The sequence below is a fragment of the Dermacentor silvarum genome, chromosome 10 (genome assembly GCF_013339745.2).
Source record: "Dermacentor silvarum isolate Dsil-2018 chromosome 10, BIME_Dsil_1.4, whole genome shotgun sequence".
NCBI lineage: Eukaryota > Metazoa > Arthropoda > Arachnida > Ixodida > Ixodidae > Dermacentor > Dermacentor silvarum.
The window spans coordinates 57,913,083-57,938,115 of NC_051163.1; the positions used below are offsets into that span (position 1 = coordinate 57,913,083).

Here is a 25,033-nt window from a genome sequence, read left to right on the forward strand (position 1 = left end):
GAAATCGCAGGGCAGAAAGTGTCGGCAGCTGAGGCCGACGAACATCTAAAAGCACTTCAAAGGTATTGTGAGCTGTTGGAAGGCTTGTAAACTGAAGTGCTTTACCTCCAGAAGTTGGGAAAGAAGCTAATACAATCTGCAGTCACTAAAAAACAAACTACTATGAATGACTTCAAGCCATCCTGAGCAATTTCCTGTAGCTGTGTTTCAACACACTTTGATGCTGATGTATAATAAAGTGATCTAGTCTGACTACTCAGTGTTTTCAGACTTTCTGGTTACAAGAGACATGTTTCCCAGGTCCCTTGACTGTCTCTTGTAACGAGGTTTTACTGTATATATAAAGAAAAGGCTCATAAGAACTAGGCCCTCACCATCATCTTCTTACCATATTTATCAGAACATTAAGTGTCATCTAGAATCTGCCTGAGATTTCAGTCCATTCACTGATAATCCCCTAAAAAGAAACTCCATTGCAGAAGCAACTTGCAAGAAACTTGCAAGAGCAGCAATGTTCAGTGCAACTTCTACAACACGGAGTGCATTACAGAAAGAGTTCTAGAAACAAAGATGTTGTCCTCCTCCATTATTAGCTTGAACTGTTGTAAGTTACCAGGTCGAATAGCCTTCTCTTTAACAACAGGACGGTAGACATTTGGACCATTTGGTGCAAAGCTACTGTGACGAATAAATGATACAAGGATGGGACACAGCAAGCATGCATTGTTTCGTTGCTTTAACTGTGTCCTGCCTTAGCACCGTTTACCCATCTCTTTAACAAAGTTTCTTTTTTTCTAACAAACAGCAAGTTTCACGGAATGATCAAATGGCTGATTTTACAGCAAAAAGCTGAACAACTTGATCCCTTATGTACCTTCTTGCACATTACTCTTAAACAGTCAAACAGCCATGCAAAATTAAGGCAGAAAGCTGGACTAGTTTATTTTGAGTATTATGACATACTTACAGTGCTGGAAAAAGAAAAAATAAGATAGAGAGAGAGAGAAGAAAAATACAACACAGAAACACGACATGAAAAAGACGGGATAGGCACTCCAGAAAACAAGTCAGCACCTGTCCTGTCTTCTTCATGTTGTCTATTCACTTTTTTTCTTTTTAGCACTGTAAGTATGTCAGAATGCTTCAATGGGAGTAGTTAAACTGTCAAGCTAGTCTGCAAACAACTATTATGCACCCCCCACCCCCCACTTTCGGCAATTTTCATCTCTATCAAAATTGCAAATAAGCCGAAACTAACGCGGCTTTCTCTCTCCACTGACCTTGATGACCTTGCTGACCGAGATGACCAGCCCAGTGTGCCGGAGGCCAACAGACTGTTTGAGCGTGAGGCGGCGAAAGGACTTGTCGGCGGTCTCCCGGAAGTCGGCCACCTCGATGTAGACCACGCTGGCAAATGTGACCGTGTGTGAGCCTCGTTCAGGCGAGGCTGGAAAGTCGGGCACCGTGACTGGCACCTCGGCATCCTGACCGTGCGGGAAGTTCGTGATGGTCACCTTGAGTGGCTCCACCACGCACATCACCCTGGGTTCATCACACAAATGTTTCACACTCAATAGTCCACGTACGAGGAGTGTCTCAAACACAACCCAAAAATATTATCTGATCCCAAAAGTGAACAGAGCAGCTTTTATCACAGACTAATATGGTCATTTAAGCACAACAAGCTTTGAACTGGTACCAGTCATGGATTCAAATCACTAAACCTTGCTTTTGACTTTAACTGTGCTCAGCTTTTTAAGCTTCCGTGTTATCACTCTAAATTTTGGCCCCAGAGGCGAGTACTGGCAGTTTTCAATGATTACATCTCAAGGGCCATAGCACAAGATTGAAAAGTATATAGGAGGCTATGTTTGCTTTATAAGTGGTGCAGGAACTGTAACAACTCCTTTTATTGCCTGCATTTTTTTTTTTGCAATCTTCCGCAGCCCCATCTTTGAACACCCTTAAAAATTTTTCAGGAGCATATATATTTTTTTAATTGACATGACATTTGTAAGATCGTAGAATGAGCACAAATGAGTAAATTTTACAAGAAATTCGGGATAGTTGGCAGGTGTGCACTGTCTACTTGCTTAGTCTTTGGCCATGACTCACCTGGGTGCTGTCAGGTTTAGCGAATCCCTAACGCAGGCTTCCAGCAGCTGAGGGTCTACAGCTGAGAGGGACCCCGTCAGACCCAGCTGCAAAGATAAAGCAAAGAAGCTGAAACGTGAGTTTCGCGTGTAAACATCGCAATGTGAAATGAACAGCACATTTGCACCAAGCACACTGCACCTTTTTCAAAACTTTTTGATCCTTCACCTGCAAAGCGAGTGACAAACAATACACTTACATTCATTTATGCAAGCAACTGTTGCAATGATGCATAAATTTACGGCACAAGAATAAGTGGGACGATTATGCTTAAATGACATTCCTTCCTGCGAGACTGTATCAAGTTCAATATGCAAGATGAATGTAAGTGTTAAACCGAGCTACAATCATACCTGCTTTTACTAGTCTCTCATGCTCATACACTAAAGGAAAAAAAATAAGCAGATGTGAAACATAGCAAAGAGTTTGACTGAAACTCATCTGGCAAAGTAGCATATCAGAAATAACAAACACTTCTGGTAACTGATCACGTCAGCGGTTATTTGGAGTTTTGGAACCCATACGCACTCCTTGTTCCCAATTACACAATACAGGTTCGTTGCTGACCCGAACTGTAATTTAAACTTGACTTGGTTAGAGACCAGAAGCCTTTGCATTTTTTTTTTCATACAGAAACAATAGCTCACTAGCAGTACTACATACAACTCTATAAGGTTTCGCTTTCTCCATTTGAACGTAGCGCTTCGCAATATGTTAAATGCCAAACTACAAATGTAACACAAATATATTCTCCGTTCATACACGGAGCTCGTCTGTCTATTGTCTGATCAACCTGAAGCAGTCACCTAAACGTCGTGCACTGTTCTGTAAGTGGCCTTTCCCACACGAAGAATGTGCAAAATGGTGCAACGCAATGCAAAGCAGCCAAGGTTACCTTGGCAAGGGGGATCGATCGACCTCACACCACACACAGGAGGCATGAAGTCAAGCAGAAAGAAAGCATAAAATGAAGAACCTTTTCTACAAATGCAGTTTTTACTAACACGTGGTTTTCATTCGTTTAGGCTCCTGGCTGTTGATCATGTATGCAACATCAGGTCACGTTAGGATTACGATACATTCTTTTTTTATGTTTCCACCCTCTAAATCTCTGCACTTGCATTACATTCTGGTGGCATTACAGTCACACACCTTGATAACGAAGTACTTCGGGCCTCTGAAATCATTTGTTATACAGATCACTTTATTGTAAAGGTTGCTCAATGCACAGTTGGTAATTGAACTGGGACAGAATTATTCCTTCATTATAAAGGTCATTTCGCTGTAGAAGCGATAGTTGTAGAGGCCCTCAACTATAGATACATAGATGCAAAACAGTGGCATGCTGTTTATTGCGACAATGGACATGGCAGTTAATTATGTGGTTAGAATAAACCACTTGCACTACCCTTACCTTGGCGCAAAAGTTATTGATGGCATCCGGAGGAAACCCACGCCGCCTCAGTGCTGTCAGTGTGTACAGCCGTGGGTCATCCCAGTCCCTGGAAAAAATAAAAAAGACAGGATAAAGGCAAAATAAATTTTATCTGAAAGCTGTAAATCGCTCAAATCATTAAGAACTAGTACAGTAGACTTAAGGTAATTCAACTCTGGTTATTTCAATTTTTCGGTTAATTAGATCCCAACCAAAGGTTCCGGCAGATGCCCATGCGTTTCAATGGGCCCAAGCTTTTGTTAATTCGAGTCTAAAGTTGGCTTTCACTGAATAATTAGAACTTGACCAGTCAGTGCCTGCGTGCCTGACCCCCATAGCGACTCCTTTAGTAGCAGCGTCTGTCTCAACTGAGCTTATGGGACAGTGAATGTGTTGAACACACGTCATCTGCCATTGAAAACGCCTATTTTTGGCCTGCCCAAGGAAGTTTTTCAAGCAATTACCGTAGCTAACAATGTATGATTACGGTATTTATCAGATTCCAACACGCACCTTTTTTTTTTTCCCCACAAGACAATTGGGGCAACAATTGCCCGCGTGGTGCAGCCAGACGCGAAACCAAAACCCCCTTTAAGGCATTCGTATGCTTTACCTGCTTAACACAAGAGTATTGCGTCAAAACTGACCTTTAAAGAACGTGCGGAGTAGCTAACCTTTAAGGAAACCGGCCGCCAATGTGCAACACATACTAGACCCTTGCCCATTTTTCTTGCTAAAAGATCGGGTGCATGGTAGATTTTTACTTTGTTTATGAGCTTTATTGTCATTTCTACTTTAGTTTTTACTTCGAACTCATAGAAAGTGGGCACACGTTTAATTCGGGCGCGTGCTGGAATAGGGCAAATACTGCCAATTGAATCAGTGTTTGACGTTTTTTTTTTCTGCAACTTGTTTAATTTGACCCGCCAGATAACTCGATCAATTTTGTCAGTCCAATCAGGGTTGAATTAATGAAAGTCAACTGTACTTTTTGTTAGACTGCTTGCCCCCGCGTCCCCAGATGATCCTTGACTCAAACTTGTTCCTCCAGTCAACTGAGTTAGGCACAGCGCCGCTCCACAACTAAAGAAGATGTTACACTTCTCAAGAATTGCCGTAGACTGTCACTGAAGCGCAATGACCACTTCTGTCAAGGAGGCCGCATTGCAATCCACTTTTTTGTTGGGTCAAGGTGTCGTGTTGAGTGGAGGAACTTTCTAGAATACGGGGTTTGGTTGTTTAGACAGAGATAGAGAGCTTGCACAGCAAAACAAGTCCATTTCTTGCCATACAGGCAAGAAATGCCTGTCAAAGAACATGCAGTCAGGTACAGAGTAACCTCCTAGCATGTTGCTGACAATTGGCAGAAGTTGTGGCAAAACTTGAGTCTCCCGAGTCCCCTGATGGTAATTTCATAACACGGACGATGGTGTCGTGTATAGGCCGCAGTTTTCAGCTGCGATGCAAGATGGTGGAAGTGTGGAAGCAGGTGCAATCAGCCCATGCACTGTGCTCAAAGGAAGCCAGCATGCTGAGCCCACAGCGTTTCAGCAAGATCGTGCTTGATGACGGTGCTTGCGTCATGCTCGCGCAACGGTGAGGCATAAATGCCGCATCACTCGTGGGGGTCTGCTAAAGGTCTGACAATAGCGCTATTCCGCAGTTCTGTTTCAGTTTTCGAAGTGAGATTGTCCAGAATTCGTTACGATGCAGAATGTAGCAGCATCAGCTTTTTGCATTCTGTAGCAGGTTATGTTCTGATAACTGGCTTCAAATACTGCATTACGATCAAACATCCTGACTCTGTGCCAGTAATGCTGTTGCCCTTATACGCTGGCGTGTCTAGCGCCAATGCATGCCAAAGTGACCGAGAATATTACTGGCGGCATTTTGGAAAGGTTCCACGTGGTCTATGCATGGCCTATGCATGGTCTAGGCATGGAAGTAGTTAATGTGAAGTAATCTGTGCCTGCTTCACCTGACGACGCCCTGCTCGATGAGCTTGGCAATCTTGCGCTTGGAGACGACGGTGTAGTTGAGGTTGAGCCGGCCGTACTCCCACTGCACGGGGCAGTAGACGTCGACGGCATTGCAGAGCCAGTAGTAGGAGGAGCGCCGTGACTGGAACTCCTTGGTGCACAGCGAGTGGGTGATGTGCTCGAGCGAGTCGCACAGGCAGTGGGTGAAGTCGTACGTCGGGTAGATGCACCACTTGTCGCCCGAGCGGGGGTGCGGGACGAACCGCACCCGGTATGCCACGGGGTCCTGCTTGCCTTCCTCCAGGGTCACCTTCATCCGGAGCGTGGCCTCGCCCTCGTTGAACTTTCCCTTGCGCATGTCCTGGAGAGAGAGAGAGAAAAGGACTACAGTCAAAACTCGATTTAAAGGAAAACTGCAATGAAATTTCAATCCGGCTAATACAGTGGAATCTCGATGATACGAATCTCACGGGGTCACGAAAAATATTCGTATTATCCGAAATTCGTATCATCGAAACGCAATTAAAGCTAGCCAAATTAAGGAGAATACGCTAGCGCAAGACAGGGGTGGGTAATTGGAGATCGCAGGGAGAGGCCTTCGTCCTGGAGTGGACATAAATATAGGCTGATGATGATGATGATGAAATTAAGGGGGGACGCGGGTATCAGATCGCGAAAATCGCGAGAAAAATTGATTTTTGAAAACCACGCGTTTCGGTATCTGCAACGCCTAATCTACGCTGTATCAAAATGGTTTGGCTGAAAACGCACTAAAAGTGCCCGAAAAATATTAATTCATCAGTGCACAGGGTGAGAAAACAGCTTTAAATCACGTAAAATTCCCGCAGTTCATGGAGACATATCTCGTATTTCCCGAAACCGAGCGCCGCCATCTTGGTATCGTTCGAAAGCTCTAAGTTTCGCCGTTCCACTGTTCTGCTTCTCAATTCGTCCGTAGTCGCCATCTTGTAACAAACGCACGAACACAAAAGAAGCGTGGGTGTGCTATAGGTAATAGTTTGAAGCGCAAAAAACACAAGACACAAAAGAGCACATGAGACACAGACGTCTGTGTCAGACAGACGAGCGCAGATCGTCAATCTGAGACACAGATTGCGCTCGTCTGTGTCTCATGTGCTCTTTTGTGTCTGTTTTTTTGCGCTTCAAACTATTTCCGATGTACAACCAACAGGCCCAAATCGCTACAATTCTGTTATAGGTAGTCACACGGGCCCTCCGATGAAAGCGGTCTCCGATTGGTTGCCGTGCTAAAAGGTGTCTCTCCATTGGTTGCTGCTGTGACAGGGGCAAGATGGCAACCGCAGTGGTCTGCTTCGTAAACCACGCCGGCGTCTTCACTTGACATGCACGATTCGGATTACTGAGAGCTCCCAGGTTAGTAATGGATCGTCGCTCGTTGGAGAAGAAATTTTGGACGAAGCACGCCTTCGGAATACGGAAGCGCAAGCCTCCTACGCCAAGAAAAATACGGCGATTAGTGGGAGAAGCGGAGGAGCACCCAACTGAACGTGCCGCGCTACCTCGCACCGTGGATTACGTGCCGCGCTATCTTGTGTGACTCCGGCAGCGAAACAGACAATCGCCCTGTGCCATCGGCACCGATAACGCAGTCGACGGAAAACACGCCAACGGAGGCTCCCGTGCCTCGGCGTACGGCCGCGCGAATCAGCCGAGATCGTATCTCGGTAGACATAGCTCGCTGCGATTAGGCAAAATGGCGGAAACACAAAGAACGCGGCCTGAAGCACAGCAGCCACTCCGTCCGGCTGATGGCACGCGGAAAAGGAGGAAAAGCACAAAAGCAACAAAAGCGTCACTACTTCAAACTCTTCGAGCCCATTCGCGGCCTCCGTGCTGTCCGGCGCCGCGTCCGCGCCTACGCACCAAAAGAGAAAGGGAGAAAGCACGTGACTGCGCGCTGTTCTTTTTCGCGGCCGTCGGTGGGGCGGCGTTTATTTGTATCAACCGACGCGGGTCGAAAATCGATTCTTAACAACCGTTCTCTAGCACGTTGCAAAGTAATGGGGCTCGGCCGGGACCAGAGAAAAATTCGTATCATCCGAAAAATCGTATTAGCTGTGATCGTATCATCGAGATTCCACTGTAATTGTTTTTTATTCCCGCGTTTTATTTTCACCAGAAGTGATACAAGGTGAAAAATTCTCCTTGACAACAGTGGAAAGGCTGGTGCACTGTTACAGAAATGTAAGGACTTACAACACGGGTACATGAACATACTTTCATGTTCTTGAGATAGAAGCTGATTAAAAAACTAATACAGTATAATTAATGCTTGTTGTACGCGACAATGTCTTATGCAACCATTTTGATATTTCAACAGCAATTGCAAGTGGTTATGAACGATGAGTTGAAACGCACTACTGAACAACAAGAGCGTGCACGTAAAGGTCAGGCACAACACGTAGGCCTGACCTTGACGATTGACAAATTGACGCCTGTATAAAGTAGAATGTCACTGAAACGATCCCATGGTATACGACTTGCCAGTGCCAATGTTCGTGAATGACACCACAAGAATGACCCAATAAAGTTACGTTTCTTTTTTACTGGTTGACACGTTCCTGGAAAACCAGATCTTTCAGCACCAACGTTCAGTATGTCAGCAAACTGCGATCATATGATACGTTTTGCGGCTGCTAGATCTCATGTAAATGAGAAAAGGAGTGAGGCATGAGCCATCGAGACTAGTAGGTGGCCGCCACGGCAGCTCCCAGCAGTGCTCGCTCGCCTGTGTGATGTGACAATGGTGGCATGCACTCAGTTTCCTCTTCCGATAACCGCAACAAATCACGTCGAGAGTCATTGCACGTCGTATTCACAGCTATCGCAGCCAGCCCTACTGTGATAGGCATCTTTACTGACTGTCTTACTAGCGCGTGTGGCGCCATTGGAAGTGTACTGCACGCATTTAATGGGCGGTAACCCAAACACACTGCCGTTCCCTGCTGCAGGTGGTGCAAAGTGAGTGTCATGTTCCGTCCTGCCAGCATCGTATTCCAGCGTCGCCCACCAGTTCAATTTGGTTTGCTTCCTGACGCCGCTTTAGAGGATAAAACACAACGCAACAGGAAAATAACAAAGCGCCTCTCAGGTAGCTCTTGCCCAAGTAGCTCCACGCGCATCAGCGTCTCATGCCACTATGATCTACGAGTAAGCACACAAAACTCCCTGCCAAAATGCCTCGTCCGAATTAAGGACGTGAGCTTGCTGAAGCCGCAAAAATGGCAATGCGCATCTCGGGCTGCTCGTATGCTTGTATGAACAAGGTCTACTGTATTCTACTTAATCAATAAGTATAGGAATGCACTGAAATCAGCGTGTCAAAACAAGACCATGTGGGAAAAAAGAAAAACAGACAAAAAACCGAGCACTCAAGTGCATATTCAAGAAAGGATCCACTCCACATCGCCACTCACTTATTATCATCAAATTCCCATAATGACTTTCACCCCAAGGATAAATGCACCTTGTCATCAGGGAGAGGCCTTCGTCCTGTAGTGGACATAAATATAGGCTGATGATGATGATGTTATCAGAGAGGTAATGTTAACCTCGGAGGGAGGTAAGGTGGGTGAGCGGTGTTGCAGGTGAGAACACCACCTAAGAGAAACATTTGACGAGACATGACTGCTAAGAGGAACAAAAGGACACTTACTTCAAACAACCGGAGATTCTGCTCGATGGTGCGATCCCGATAAGGCGATGGCGGCGGGTTGAATCCCTTGAGCTCCTCCGCGGTTTGGTGACAGACATAGGCCAGACCACGCTGGATCAGCCGTACAGCCAAGACGTAGAGGTCATCAAAGTAGTCGGACGCATGGGTCACCTTGTACGGTTCGTAGCCTGCAAGCATTTTCACGTCGTGATCATCATCACATCAATTGAGCACTTAACTGATGACCGCTACAAGCAGCAATACCTAGTGACCCCCCTCTACCATGCCAGCTGACCCCAGCCTATGCCTTCAAGTTTCAAAACCTCATTGCTCCATAGAATTCCCTTCCACCATCTTTGTTTTCCTTCCCTTTGTAAGTCTAACAGAAGTAACAGCTAGTATCTGCTCTATGTGTTACATGAATGACCTGACCAACTACATTTCATCCTCTTAATATCAGCTACCGATGTTTGCTATCTTTCCATAACTACTGTGTCCCTGTCTCTTAAGGTTGTATCTACCCTCTCACACCTGCAAGCATGACAGGGCCCGGAATATTGTTACAGAAATTAAGAGTTTTAGCTTGTCCAGTACTCCGTTTAACGCACACGGACTGGGTGTTTTACCAGAGGGGTGTAGGCGTAAACATGAGCGGACGGAGCAGTGGAGCCACTTGGTGGCGCAGAGCCCAACCAGACAAACGTAGAGCTGATATTGCAGGAACCAAATGTGTTATTTTTCACTGCTGGTCTAAATTTTCGCAGAGACGTAATTGTATCATGATTTGCCGCTGATGAATATTTACACCAGCAGCGAAGTAGAATATACTAGGTTGATAGAATGCTAACTTTGTGTTTGTCTGGTTCAGTTCTGCCCCACGAGGTAACAGCATCTGTCAAGTCGCTCATGTTTACGCCTCCCGCCCACCTGGTAAAACACCCAGTCAGGCTGCGTTTACCGGAATGCCGGACAAGCTAAAACTCTCCATTAAAGACCGACCAAGCTTTGTTGAGACCACTGCAGCTGGTGTCACTTCAGTGATATCTTTGCTACAATAAAGGCAAAACGAAAGAATGCATTAGAACATGATGCATGGCTGTCCACACAGCTACAGATGTGCAACACGATGACATAAAAACAAATACAGTCGAGCCCACTTAACAATATGCAAGTGCCAAGAAAGACCCAATGTTACAACCAGGTTGCACAAAAAAAAGCAGAGGCTACAAACATTCGAACATTTTATTCGGACAGAAAAAAGCACAGCTTAACCGACTTAAACATTACAGTTTTTAACAATACTCGAATGTAACAATGAGCAGCTGCCCCCCACTCCAAATTTCCGCGTGTTCTACGGGAAAATAAACCGCTTACAACAATGTTCCCATGACGCACTATTGGTTGTAACAATTAAATCTGGCTACTGGGTCCGAGCACCGAAAAGAAATACAACGCGAAATCCAGAGGAAAGAAAAAATCGAGCCACTTCACCACCTTCATGCCGCGCACCCCCAACCTTGGTGTCACGCACCCCGCAAGGGGCGCCTTAGTCGCGCCCCTTTCCCATCCCTCCGATGTCGTCGAGAGGGCAGAAGGGAGATGGGAAAGGGATGCGGGATGCACAGCACAATGGAGGGTGTGGCAAGTGGCTTGCGCGTGTGTTTCTTTTTCTTCCGAGAATTTTGCAATTCTTTTTCCTTTCGGAGCACACACCCCACAGCAAGATTTAATTGTTTGCGACAAGGGGGCATTGTAGTAAGCAGTTTATTTCCCCACAGAACACATACAAAACTGATGGTGCATCGGCTGCTCATTGTTATATCCAATATATTGTTACAAGTGGGTTCAACTGTAAGCTGTCATCACCACACACTTGAGGTGAACACATGGTGACAGTGGTGCTTTTGAAGCATGCATGCTGCATTTACTTGTGTAAGGCCTGCACTTTTTCCTTTAAGAACCTTCAAAGGGTGTGGGTTCTATGTGAGTTATGCTTATCGCTACATGACGAGACAGAGCCCTGCCCCTCAACTGTTACACAAACCATGCTACAACTGGAAAAACCAGGAAAAGGCACCAGGAAATGTTCATTTAACATTCCTCATCACTTTCACAGTCACCATTGGTGAAGTTAAATTGCTATTACATGCACAATGGTGCAAGCAAGCTTTGGCAAACATTTCTTCAAGGTTTTTATCTCAGAACCAGTAGCTCTGACGTCGCAAGTCGGCAAGCCTAAGGCAGGAGACACAGTAACCAACTGTGTTCAATGTCTCAACTTGAAAACTGCCAAAATAAATGAAGGGCAAAAGCGGCAATCAGCTGTATGCCTTTCTTCCTTCGAGTTCTCTGGTGCCATTTGCATGCCATGACAACTAGCCCATTAACACGTTTAGACCAATTTGATATCAAAACGGACACATTAGAAATATGGGTTGTAACCTGCTGGAACTTGCTGTTTCCTGTCAGAGGCTTTTTAGATGCTGTTGTTCAAACAAACCGTCACATACCAGATCGTACCACTAATTGTACCATATCATGGATCACACAAGTAAATTCAAACTCCATTAAGATTAGGTGGGATGTGGAACCTGTGAAAAACAGAGCATAGCTTACATTAAGTGTGTAAGTTTGAAACCTTGATGTTTTCTTTTGCACAGGTGGCCTTCCCGTCAGGTTTCCAAGCAGGCTGCTCAGCTGCCATCTTGTTTAGCCAGCAAGGTCGCTTGAGCCATTCTTGACTTCGATGCTGTCTTTGCCACCTTTCTCACAATTCAACAATTCAAGCAAGATTTAAGCTGGCAGTTGCCCTCTTTGATATCCAACTAGATGTCTATGGCAAGTACAGTAAAACCTCGTTATAACGAAGTTGAAGGTGAAGCCACGACTACTTTGCTATACCCAGTACTTCGTTATATCCATTACTGAATGTATTGCAGTATGGATGTCAATAAGAGACCATCTAGGGGAATTTCACTTACTTCGTTATATCCATTATTTCGTTACAATGAGGTCTGACAGTATTCGAACACACTCAGTACCACAGAACGTTGTACAGTAGTATATAGTATGCAAATATTGAAAGGCAGACCAGCGACATGCAATTGGAATCATGACTGCCACCTCCAGGTCTCTCACCTAGCCACTGCACCATGTCCTGAATTCCTGCAAAGAAGCGCTCCTCCTCCTTCTCAGGGTTGGTGTCGTCGTATCGCAGGAAGCACACGCCACCATGTGCCTTGGCGTACCCAAAGTTCACATTGATGGCCTTGGCGTGCCCTATGTGCAGGATGCCATTGGGCTCCGGAGGAAACCGTGTCCGCACCTGAGTGGATCACATGGAACATCTAAGGGAGCTCTAGGAACAGCTTAACTCAAGCAGCTTTGTGTACACAAAAACCCAAACTCCATTGTAGGCCCTTCAATTTCGAGTGGCAAGTGCAAAATGTATCGGCGTCTATAGTGTCGGCTTTGTTGGCACTGTGTCAAGCATGCAATCTCTCGCGTGACCAATGCAAGACACATCAGCATCTACTAGCGACGGTAGTCTTTGCACAGTTCGAAGCACGCTATCTTATCGCGGTGCAGAAGTACTGGTGCCCATCAACGCATCCGGTGCTAGTCACGTGAAATATCACAAACATGAAAATATCTTCAAAAGTAATCATCCAAGAATATGATGCAAGTTTGTCAACACGTTGCTGCGCGCACATACGCTTGCATTTGGCCTACACATCCTGTGGGCGCGATTGTCTAGCAATGCCTTTTATGCAATTCCTTTTCATGCACTACGCACTTTGTCAGAGGTCATAGTGACGCTCCGCACACTATCAATGGGAGCAGCCAGGCATGAACTGCAACGGACAGAGAACGGGAACATACCAGCACATGTGGATAAGAGCAGCATAGAATTCGATCGGAAGGCATCACTACAAAAGTGCGGCCCGTCTCTTGACCATTGTCATGCTGACGCTACAGATTGATGAAGAAAGTACAGTCAATGTATGCACCGAATTTCATCGGTGACTACTGGACTGATTAGGCTTTGCTAATTTCAGTTTCGAGGAGGGGCCACTGACATGGCCGACGACCATGCCGGTGTGATAGCCAAATTAGTGCATGGTCGTGCAGTAGGAGTCTGAATTATCGCATGGTGTGCTGTAAGGTGTCCAAAATATTGGTCGTCCTTGTACGTTAAGTTTATGGAGCTAGTGGGGGTGCCATGAAGCTGTCCAAATAATCAAGTGTGTCCAAACTGTCGGTATTCGAATTATCGGTTGGCGACAATAATGTCTAAACACAGTTCTACATCAAGAAAAATCGTCTGGCTAAGCACGCGTGGAATAGACCAAGAATGAAGACTGGGCTACGTGTTAAACATTAAGGTTGGCAAAGCATCGCAATAAAAAGATAGAGAAAACGGACAGAGAACGGGAACGTACCGACACATGAACGATCGGCAAACAGTGCAAAACACACCCATACACCAAAAAAGAAAGCAAAGAAAAAGCAAATGAAAGAAAAGGAGGCATACTTTCTTTCTGTTTTGTGCGCGATTTTCGTGCTGCACGACAAGGTTAACGACAAGGTTAACGTGCGCAGCAAAATTTCCTAAACTGCTGGATTTCCACGTGCTAGCTTGTCACAGTGAGCTTTGTTTGCAGTGTGCATTTGCATTGCAATTCGCCGTCATTTTCTGCTTTATGTAGTACTACCTGATGCCATGGATATGACCTACTTCATACAAGCGGCAGCCTTTCTCAAGAGCAGACATACGAAAATGCGTTTTCCAGTTCATCAGGGCTGGGAAACCGCAGTGCATGTAATGCAGTTGCCTGCATCACATGCCATTGCTCTTACTACTGCCGTTAGTGGTCTGGATCACCAGAGCTTTGCTGGCGCCTTATGACGGCCGCCCGGTGCCTATAAACTACAAGTTAGGCTTACCATGCTTGAAACAAAACTTTGAGTATCCAGCTGAACACAAGCAGCAGAAGGGTAACACAAGCAGAAGGGTAACACACCTTGCCCCCGGTGACCTTGAGGTGGTTCTTGAGGTGTGCCATGGTGGCCGGGGTGACTATGTAGCCTTCGGTCTTGTGGTTCTCGCCGGGCTTGTGGAAGTGCACCTTGGTCCGGAAGAGTTCCTCCATCGTGTTGGCACCAGTGTCGGCAGATATGCAATCTGGCCAGATCGAAGCCAACAGCATTGTTGCCATTAAGTACAAAGACCTCAATTGGGAGCACTTCAGCACTGTCATCAACTACAGTATCAATGAAAAAACGAGTGGCACAAATGACTGGCAATTGTAGTGAAACTGTGATTATGTAGTGCTGGCTGTGCAGGAATAGGCAAGTGGTGAGCGTACTCCAATTATTTCTCTCTCTCTCTCCACTTTTCCCATGTTTATAGTGTGGAGGTGGTCGGCAGTACAGTCAAACCTCGATATAACGAACCTCAATTTAATGAAATTCGCAATGTAACAAACTATTTTTATTTTACCATCGTAGTTCTATTGAATTAATGAAACCTCGATATAATGAAATTCTCGACATAATGAAGTATTTCGCTACAAGTACAACTTCGTTATATCGAGGTTTGACTGTATACACAACAATGTTTAATTGATTGCCAATCATAATTGCAATCTTTTCCTCTTGTACTTATATGTTAGCCAGCCACCAAATTTTTCCAAGCAGAAAGTGACTGCTGAACTGTTCTTGAGTCTGACGAATGGGAAATGGCCCGACACTCTCACAGTCAGTGCGTCATCAGCTTCAGCGCCTTGTGTTGAAAGTGGGCACATTGAGGTCATGAAAATTTTTTAAACGTACAGCCCTGTTCACTGTTAAAGGGAACAGCCAAACAGTAACAAAGCCAATATAATTGAAACATGTTTTTGCCTTTATCGGAAGGAAGTGGCTGGTTTAATCAAATGGACACACAATTTATTCACAAAAAACTTTTGTCTGTCAGTTTTTATGCCAGGTATCTCGGTGATAACTGACAGCAGGATATGAACTGCGCGTTTCCTTTACAGTGGGCCCTACTGTACTCCACTATGATTACGGTTCCGCCTTATGATTCGGTTCCGCCTTTCTCGCCAAAAGCAAGCACTTCAAGAAATGAATTAACGAATGGAAGCATATGTGAGCCATACAGGTCCAAATTGGGTGTCCGTACGCTGCTCATCCATTCTATTCATAGCCTACGCTTGGTTTTTTTCCACAGTGCCAATGAGCAGATCGACTTAACCCTTTAAGTGTCATGCTTGAGTATACTCCAATGTTGCTCGCACCTCTCACTTTTCCAACACGGTGGACTAGCTTGAAAATGCGGCGCAGGCTCTAATGACAGAATCTGTTTTGTTTATAAACAAAGAAACAGAAGTCAATAGATGATAATAAAGTCAATTACCTTGCCTTTTAACCGGCAAGAAAACGCAGTGTGGCCAATTTTGCTGGAATTAACTGCAGCTCAACTGACAGATGTTATCCCTTCACACCGCCCTATTGGCACTATTTGTGTAAGTGTGGCGCCCTCTATGAAATGAGCTTCCAACTCAAAGCTGATGGTAGAGGCCAGCAAAGCACGGCTCCCAAGATTAGCACTAGCACAGCTAAGTAAGCAATCCTATTTAATGCAGGGCTACCAATTGCCGAGGAGTTGCGGTCATTAAAGGAAAGGTTTACATGATCAAAAAGATGCGAGCGATTGGCATCGCAAGAGAGAACGTTATCTGCTTCAGAAGTACAGTGAATGTGGAGACCGTAATAGTAGTGCATCTGGCTCATGAAATGTTAAGCGGACAGACAGACACTGTTAAAGGACACTAAAGAGAAACATTAGATTGGTTGAGACTGGTAGATAAATGTATCAATACTTCCTGTGGCATTTCTTCTGATGTCTATATATGTACCTGTATTTTTTGTTTCCACAATAAAAAGTCCAGAAAAAGCTACAAGGCTGAAAAACTTTTTTTTCCTGATGCAATGAAATTGTTTTTGTTAATAAAGTGGTAAGTAGACTTGGCCATACATTGCCCTATGTGTGACGTCAAACCAAGCTGTTGTGGAAATTCTGGGGGGGCAATGCAACCTCTGGTGCAACCTTTTGTTGCATGAATGAAGCAAGAACGATGAATTTGGAGTAGTAGAAGTACAATCTGCCAATCTAAATATTTCTCTTTGTACACCATCTCACCAACTCCAAGCAGTGCAGAAAAGGCTAGGCTGAGCTCATTACAAAGGCTAGGGGTCACGTAACGAGCCTAGCTATTGGCAACGACTGCCACTGGCGATTCAAGCAGCGACTCACGGCAATGGTTGCTCACACTGGCAAGCGCGACTTGCCTGTCACCACACTGAAATGTCTCGCAATTGATGCCACTCGCGTCTGCTCACACTGCCATCACCACGTAAAATAAGTGTCAGCATATGCAGACGTCCTGCTTCTGCACCACTGATTGGTTCAGTTTGTTCGCAAGTGAAAAATCCAGCAGCCAAGCGACTGACCCAAAACAGTCACTTTTTGACCAAAGTAACCATTTGTGGCCCTTTGCGACGAACTCGGTCGCACGACCTCTGCGAGTCGCCGGTGCGAGTGAGCCCTAAACCTACTGCAAAGCTTCCATTTCCATGCACTCTGCACCGAGCGAAGGTTGTTCAAAGGCAGACAATGGAGGAGCCTTTCTTCTGATTATCTGTTCTGGCTGGCTTACATGACCTGTAGCGTTTGCTGTACTGCACGAATTTGGTGAGATGAGGTATAGCGTTCCTCACAAGAAGAAAGAAAGAAGGAATTTGAGAGCCCTCTCTCACCCAAGATAGTTGAATGCACTGTCTTTCGGGAATGGCTGATACTTGACCTTGCTGTCCGTCCGAACCAGAGTCAGATTGCATGCAGCAAAGCGTGTGCAGACGTGCACGACAGTATCGCAGTGGTTTGAAGGAAAAAGGGAAGAGAAAATGGAAGTGCGATGCAGAAAGCAGTACGTGCGGGCAAAGCAAGAGCATGTGCAAACAGCAATCAGTGAGAGCAATGCCAAGAGCGCGCTTTTACAAAGGAGGAAGGCAGGGGTCAAGGATTTGTCACAATTCTTTTCTTGACGCATCTTTTTTTGCTATTCACTGGCGCACACATTAGCTGTGGTGCCATCAATGCCACCATTGGCTAGGGAGCCTCTCACAATACAGTTGAACTTCAACAGAACGATTTAATGGATATAATGAAGAAAATGTAATATATTTCATGCCGATATCCGCATGTACTGAATATCGGATACCGTGTAAACTCGTGTAAGGGCCACACCTCCAACTTGACAGCCCAAAATTTGAAGAAAAAAAAAAAAATCCAAAGGAGAAGCAATTGTGTTTGGTTCCCTAATGCCGCGTGCACGTGCATCGGCTAATTTTCACGCACTGCACATTTTTGCGTGCCGCTTACTAGATGGCGAGAGCTGCGCTTTTACCTCTGATGCAATGGTACATTCGAGGATCCGGGGTGTGCACAAGCTGACAGCTGCACCAGCACAATTTTCACCAAAAGTTTCGGTCCCATGTTAGAGCCGCACCTCGTGAAAATTGTGAGAAAAAAAAAGTGTGGCCCTTACACGAGTCTATACGGTATAATGACGGTATTTGTGTGTCAAGTGTGACCCCGTTATAACAAGACCGGACTGTATTACCCAGAGAAAATCTGGCACCACTGCAAGTTACGGGAACTGTTTTTACAACAAGTGCTGTGGCATCACTGTAATGCCGGGATATGGGTGGTTCACTTCTTCTCGAATGTGGCTTGGCCTCATTTATGGTCATAACTACACATCTAAAGCTTTCTTGGACTTCAATCTTCATAAAAAAGTTTTAGTTCGCATAGTACCTTTTGGATTCATGTTTAGTGGCATATACAACAAGTAAATGGAGAAAACAGGAACATACTATTTAAACTAACACCCAGTGACACCTTACCGTCTTTCCTCCAACTTTAGCAGTCTGCTGACGCTGTTTATGCTTGATATAACATACAACCAAGCACAAGCTGATTATGTTTTAAAAGCATTACTGTACTATAGTTATGCAAACCAAACAACATTATAGATGCAGCTTTAGTAGAGATTAAACCATTGCGACAGAGGGAACACTGCTCGCCAGATGCATCTACATGTCCCGGTTCTTTGACAAAGATGCCAGTACAGAGTTCTCACTTCCCACCATTCCCACGCATGCAATAGCACCGCAGCGCCCCTTCTACGGTGAGACAATTATCAGAAAATCTATAGGCATCAGCCACCCAGTGCAGTGGACAATAGGAAAACAAGAGCACTGACAGGAAAAGAAAACCCATACAATACATAGACCCTGTAAACCTGTCCTTTGTTAGAAGCAGAGTGATTATTAGAAGGCATGCTTGAAAACAGTGATGTAGAAATTTCAAGGCACTTGACCGACGGAAGGGGATACAGATTTGGATAGCACGTTAGCATGATTCAGCGTACTAAGCTGCCAATGTCCATCTCTGCCAGTCAAATCAAACTGCCAACTTCATGCATTTTTGTTAAGTTTTCATAAAATTTTTTCTAACCTTGCCAATCTGTGTAACTTTAGTAGCCTCCCAGCTAAAATCCCTATTGGGAATTGCAATATTTATAAACAAATAAATAAAATTATCTTCCCGTGTTGTTCTGCACTAACTACAGTGGGCCAAAGACTATTTGACCAGCCCACCAATGAGTGCAATGAAACATGGGTTACTTTCTCATCACATTGTCTATTATGAAACAATTTTACTCCAGCGATTCAAAACAGCCAGTACATCAATTTCCACACAAATATGCAACACAGACATTCGGAATGAAAAAGAAAGGAAAGAAAATTATTCCTGAGACAGCTGGTCTCTCACCACTATTCAGCTGAATGTCAACCGACTGTGTATCCCGAGGAGTGCAGGCTTTCGGGCGCTCCTTGCCTCCCTGAAAAATGAGATGCATTAGATTCTTTTAGCTTCAAGTATTTTACTCAACGGCAGCAATTCTTATCAAAACTGAACATACAGGAAGAGGTTCCCGTCAAGGTGACTGCACTGGAAACAATAATGCAGCATAAATGTAAAAATATTAAATGCATATGCGAGGTTGAGTTGTGAATGAACGAAGCATGGTGTAAAATAAAAACATGGCCTTTGACACACTCTGCACTGTCTTGAGGCATGCTGACAAATTTTTCAATTGTGCTCAATCCAGGCCGAATGGTATAAAGATACACTTCAAACTTGTCTGTCTCAGCCACTTCCAAACCCACATACACAGTACCGCAGCAGAAACTACTATATATACTGAGCGCTCGAATCAAGTTTCATTCGTTGCCAACTGCACATAAGACTGCACACCTGCTACTTCAGCTGTTATCTATACATTGTCGTTAAATGTCACAGAGGCCCAACAGCCTTTCATTCAGCTTCAGCCCTTTCGTTAGCTAATAGAGGAGAGAGACATCAGAGCAAGTCTCGCGTCAGAGAACAGAAGCTATTTGTGAAGAAGTTCCTTTAAACCCCGCTGTGGATGAGAATGTGCAGGTAATAGTTGTGAAATTGCAATCATTGGCATTAATGTCATTAGTGCTAAATAATTTATTTTCTAAAAAAATTCTAAAAAAATTAAGTTGTGTTTAACATCGCGAAACTGCACTATTATTCTGCCTCTAATGGAATGCGACAGCTGCAGCCGGGAATCAAACTCAGAACACAGCAGTACAATGCCATAGCCACTAAGCCACTGCTGTGGGTACAAAGAATTTATTCGAAATAAAGAGAAGACGAAGTATGAATAAACTTTACTGCAGTAAACGTTTATTCAGGTCGAACACAGACTGCTTAGCCAATAAAAAGTTTACCTTAACTTTAACAGCACATGGCTGGGCATTCGTCACTGAATTCACACATGAGCCGACTGACACAGACTCAAAGACAACCACAAGCCTGAGACTGAGCCACCGCAGCGGGTAAGAGTCTTAGTGAGTTCAACTAAATATGGATCACACGTGATTCCAATTGCATTTAACTCCATCAGACTTCATGCGAGGTTGACTCCACATGGTCTGATCACAAGTGAACCTGACTTTGTGTATCCACCAGTGAGGTTGATCTCATGATTCTGTATGTCTGAGTGAGACAGGGATTTCATAGATCTGAGTGAGAAAGAGTATGAGTAAAAGTCCGTGAGTCTGAGTGGGCCTGCATGAGTTTGATTCTAGTGAGCTTGAGATCGAGTGAGTTCAGGGAGGCCCAAGTTTTGGTTAGTAGAAATTCGAGTGAGCCAGGCAAGATCTAGTGAAAGTACAAGTAAGCCTTAAGCTAAAGACACATTCTGCAAGTTAGTCTGAGTGAGTTTTGTTTATTCTGCTGACCTACTATGCGGGACAAGTCTAACTGCACTCAATCTGCATTGAACAGCGGTGGGACACGTGTGACGCATCTCAAGTGTTCCACTCTTTGCCCTTTAATAACTGAAGCAGAAAGAAATTGCAGCTCGTAATTCTCACTGCTCTGCTCATTTCTAAATGAATGTAGCAACAACGATAGCAGTTCTCTCTATCCCTAACAAAAGACCATCCATGAGGCCACCATAAACATACCAGCATCCATAATGATTGGCAGTTGTGCCAGGATTAACAGTAACCAAACATTTTTTCCCAGCGTCTGCGCCACGTCTACCGACCTTGGTCTTAGGACGAGACGCTTTCTGGAGGTCAGCGTCTGACTTAGGGCCAAGCAGGTGCAGCACCTGCAAGTCCACCTCATTCTTGATGAACTTGCCCTCGGCAAAGGGCAGCTTTGAGCGAGCTTCCGCTGCAACAAAGAAAAACTGCATTTTAGAAAAGTTGGCGAAACTTTATCAGTAGCGGTGTTCGAATAGTGAAATCTCAAAATCGCATTGAATACTACTCGAGAAAAATGACCAGCGAATATTGGATTCATTATTTTTTCATATCTAAGGCAACATGAAATATAAAATTTGCATGGAGTCCGTTTGTAAAAAATTAAAAATTAAATAAAATAAAAAAAAAAACATCAGGCTTATACACATTGGCACATGCATATTAGTACTACTGATCACAATTATACGTCCAGACAACTCCGGAGCTTGTAAATGATAAACAACTGCTTTCAGTTATTTGGAGCACCATCTCAATGACAGTAATAAAACTAGGGTACAACACGTTACCAAGTGCATGCAAAGTGTTGTCTTCCCTGAAGGAGGGAAGAGTGCTACTACAGCCCCGCACACTGTCTTAAAGCATATCTGCCAACCTGAAGACTTTCAAATTCGTAAACTCGGGACCGGGGGGGGGGCACGGGAATTCTGCCGAGGGGTACGACTTCAAATACACTTGGAAGTACTGATACAGTATAGTACTAACGAGGCTTTGAGCACGCCATCACACTTCGCAACCGCTACGGCTGCGAAACACCGGAGTGCCGGAGTCGCACTGCGCCCAATGCATGCAGCACGTCGCACAAAAAAAAAAAAGCGAGGCCCGTAAAACAGGTCATACTCGCGAAAAAAGCCTAGCGAAGGTGACAGGCGAGACAAGCCACAGCCTTCAATAGAGAAACTGTGCCTGCTGCATCGACTCGAAATCGCCGTTGTCTTTGGGTGCGCCACTTACGTACAGGTGGGTCTCTATGTTAAGAGTAACGACAACCAGTGACGTGCGGCCGTTGTCATGTCGTCCAACGACCCGATGACGAAGGGAACGTCACAGAGTGAAAAATGTCCTTACTCTGCAGACAATAAAGGTTACAGCGCACACTCCCCTCTCTATGTGCCCCTATGTAAGTGGTGCCCCTGCCCACCAGCAACAGTGCGACTTTATTAGGAATTTAAAAAAATAATTACGCGAATATAACCACTTTTCCGTAAAAATTGAGTCGACATTCGTAAAATTGCCAGACGGGTCCAAATTCGTACATTTTACGGAAAATTCGGAAGAGTTGGCAGGTATGCTTAAAGAGATGCAAACATCCATGGTGACACTGGCCAAATGATAAATCAGAACAACTTAGTATATAGGCTTCTTAAAAGCAAGTCATTCTCATTTAATGAATAGAAATTACTGAGCAATGTGCTTGTGCATTTGCCCAGAAAATTGTACCCATGTGCAACAACCACTGCTCTCGTGAAGCAGAATCATTTGGAACAGCCCTCACATGCCTCGTTCTGTATCCCTCGAGACTCTAAAAGTGTTGTTATCCCTTATACCATATGGTAGAGAAACGAATAATCAACAACTTCGAATAGTTGATTCTAGAATAGAATACCAAGGACTATTCGATTCGTATTAGAAGTTCAAATATTTGCACCCCCATACTTATTGTAGGAAATGATTCTTAAATGCAAACTGCAATGAAACTTTAGACGACATAAAATGACCACCGTAAAAGCCTCCTTACAAACTTTTACGTTTGAAATACAAGCGGATACGTCACGAAAAGCTAGCAAGAATAGACCTTTTTTTTTTAAATCGAAACTGAAGAACACTGCCGTAAGCGCTTGCTAGAAGTGATGTTGAACACGGGACATTGGAGAACAGTGCAGCACCTGGGCACGACCTCCGAGATTGGGCAGTGACCGCGGCGCGCACCTAACATTTCGGAGGCCATGTTCTGGGACCTAGGTCACATCCGCTAACCCCCACGTGCCTACGTCGTCTGCTAAGGTGCCCTTTAAAACGCAATTTGGCAATTTGAAAAACGCAATTTGGCAGTTTCACCCAAAAGGCGACACGTTGAGAGTGACAGCAAGGTTTAGCATTGCGCTTGAACTTCTTGGATGGTTTTCTAACCATACGCGGATGCGACATGTCATTACGACGCAGCACGCAAGGCAACTCGGACAGGGCAGAAGAAACAGCACCCCGACTTCTACCAGGCGTCTTACAATGCTGCCGTGAGGAGGACCGTTGCCAGTCGCGTTACGGGGTCGCAGTTTGACGGTGCACAAGATGAGACCGACGGGTAACCATCAGCATTAGTCAGTGAAATATTAGATGTCAGTTTGAGGTTTAATGCTCAGACCAGAGCATACTATCAGCCGCTCAGCACGAAAGATATCTTGCTTACAGAGTATGCGAGTGCGTTACGCTTGTGCCTGCAAAGGAAGGCAGAACGCCGCTCTTGCTCCGCCGCCGAGGCAATTTAGTGTGATATTGACGGCATCTTCACTGCACTTGACTGTTTTCGCAGTCGCACGCACTCTGTGTGTCACTAAAAAGCCTTGTAACCCTCCAAACGCAAGCCGCGCATGCGCCGTCAGCCGGGCAGCATGACAATGGCAACAGAGCGCTAATGCGCCTAGAGCATCCATATAACTGCTATCGTAATAAAATGAGCCCGTTACCAGTTCTGCATCTCTGCCAAGATTGCTTCGATTTCATATGCTACTAATTTACAACCAATATAGCAAAAGTGAAATTTCTCTGTAGTTTGCTTTTAAATCAACTCCACAAAGCCCAAACACCATTTCACATTAAGGAAAATTAAAACTTGCTCACCTTTACTCTCAACAATGAAGATTATGTTCATAAAAAAAGACAAAACATTGATTACAATTTAACTAGTGTAGTAGTTAATAATTAGTAATTGGATTGCTGAACAAACTACCACTGGAATCTTGCTCCAGCATCTAGAGAAACACTACTAGCAGCACTGACGCCATAGCCGCCGAGTCCCCCCAGCGGGTTCTTTTCTCACCGAGCAGAGTGCCAACGTTGAACTGGTATCGGTCCTCCACAAGCTTCTCCCGGTGTTTGTTGATGACGTCCTCGACGGCCTTTTCAATCTGGTCGGGCGAGACGACGACACCGACGCCGCTGTACGTCTCGAACGCCTTTGTGTCCAGCGGGGGTTCTGGGTGGGTGAGCAGGTAATCCATGGCAGCTGCGCGAGATGGGAGAGAAAGAGAGAACAGCACTAGTCAGCTGGAGAATTGGCTGCAGCTATGCCTCATCTTGCGACACAGAAAGGACGGCAGCACCAGTCGACACAGAAAGAAAAATTAAAAATTCACAGACGATTACGATACCTAATGCGAAATTTGAGGGCAGCTCTATACGTGTTTTCATTTGACAATATATTGGCTGGCGCGGACAATCTGCGAACGAAGTGAAATGTAATGCGACTGCCTCGCTAATCGGGAGATCACGAGAGGCAGCGCGTAGGTGACGCATAGGCACGATTCACAGCAGCTGCTGCAGACAGACCTCCGCTCATGCTGGGATCTGGCGCCATTTCATAATGGTCGTCGTCGCAGAGCCTGTCTAGCACGACACTACGTTTTTATTTTCATGCTTTCGCCATACCCTCCTCCTCCGCTTTCCACCTCATGCTTTCACTGCACCCTCCTCCGCTTTCCTCCTCGCACTCTCTTCGCTATCGCAGTCTTGCATCCCCTGATGCGCGTTCGCTCTTTTATTCTTCACTGTGCTTGTTCGCTCGGTTACAAGGGATGCCGATGCTCACTGCAGAAACAGGCACCTAAGAGCTGCGCTCTAAATATTCATTGATAGGGTCCAAGGTGCCAGTTCTGCCCTGTGGGTAATGAGGGATGCCACAGAAGGCTACTAGGAAATAATTTTGACCACGTTGGTTCTTGCACGTGCAGGCGAGTACATGAGTGTGGATGCTTGGACTTGTTAATACTGCCCTCCTACAACATACATAAAAAGATGCAGAGCTTCAAAACACATGCAAATGATAGCTTTCATTCATGT

The 25,033-nt window shown here is 45.1% G+C and overlaps 1 protein-coding gene across 2 annotated transcripts in view; it reads right to left on the reverse strand.

The window, feature by feature from the left end:
- The window catches only part of LOC119431987 (glutamine--tRNA ligase), a 37,196-nt gene that overhangs the window by 8,983 nt on the left and 3,180 nt on the right, over positions 1 to 25,033 (reverse strand). The window contains exons 3-13 of one of the 2 annotated variants that reach the window (XM_037699427.2): positions 24,015 to 24,200; positions 20,980 to 21,110; positions 19,167 to 19,236; positions 17,087 to 17,137; positions 14,290 to 14,450; positions 12,404 to 12,590; positions 9,266 to 9,453; positions 5,568 to 5,929; positions 3,569 to 3,656; positions 2,116 to 2,201; positions 1,281 to 1,542 (exon numbers count right to left, since the gene is read on the reverse strand). In XM_037699427.2, coding sequence (XP_037555355.1) covers positions 1,281 to 1,542; positions 2,116 to 2,201; positions 3,569 to 3,656; positions 5,568 to 5,929; positions 9,266 to 9,453; positions 12,404 to 12,590; positions 14,290 to 14,450; positions 17,087 to 17,137; positions 19,167 to 19,236; positions 20,980 to 21,110; positions 24,015 to 24,200 — 1,772 coding nt within the window. The remainder of the gene's footprint in view (positions 1 to 1,280; positions 1,543 to 2,115; positions 2,202 to 3,568; positions 3,657 to 5,567; positions 5,930 to 9,265; positions 9,454 to 12,403; positions 12,591 to 14,289; positions 14,451 to 17,086; positions 17,138 to 19,166; positions 19,237 to 20,979; positions 21,111 to 24,014; positions 24,201 to 25,033) is intronic. The other variant, XM_037699428.2, reaches the window with a different exon arrangement.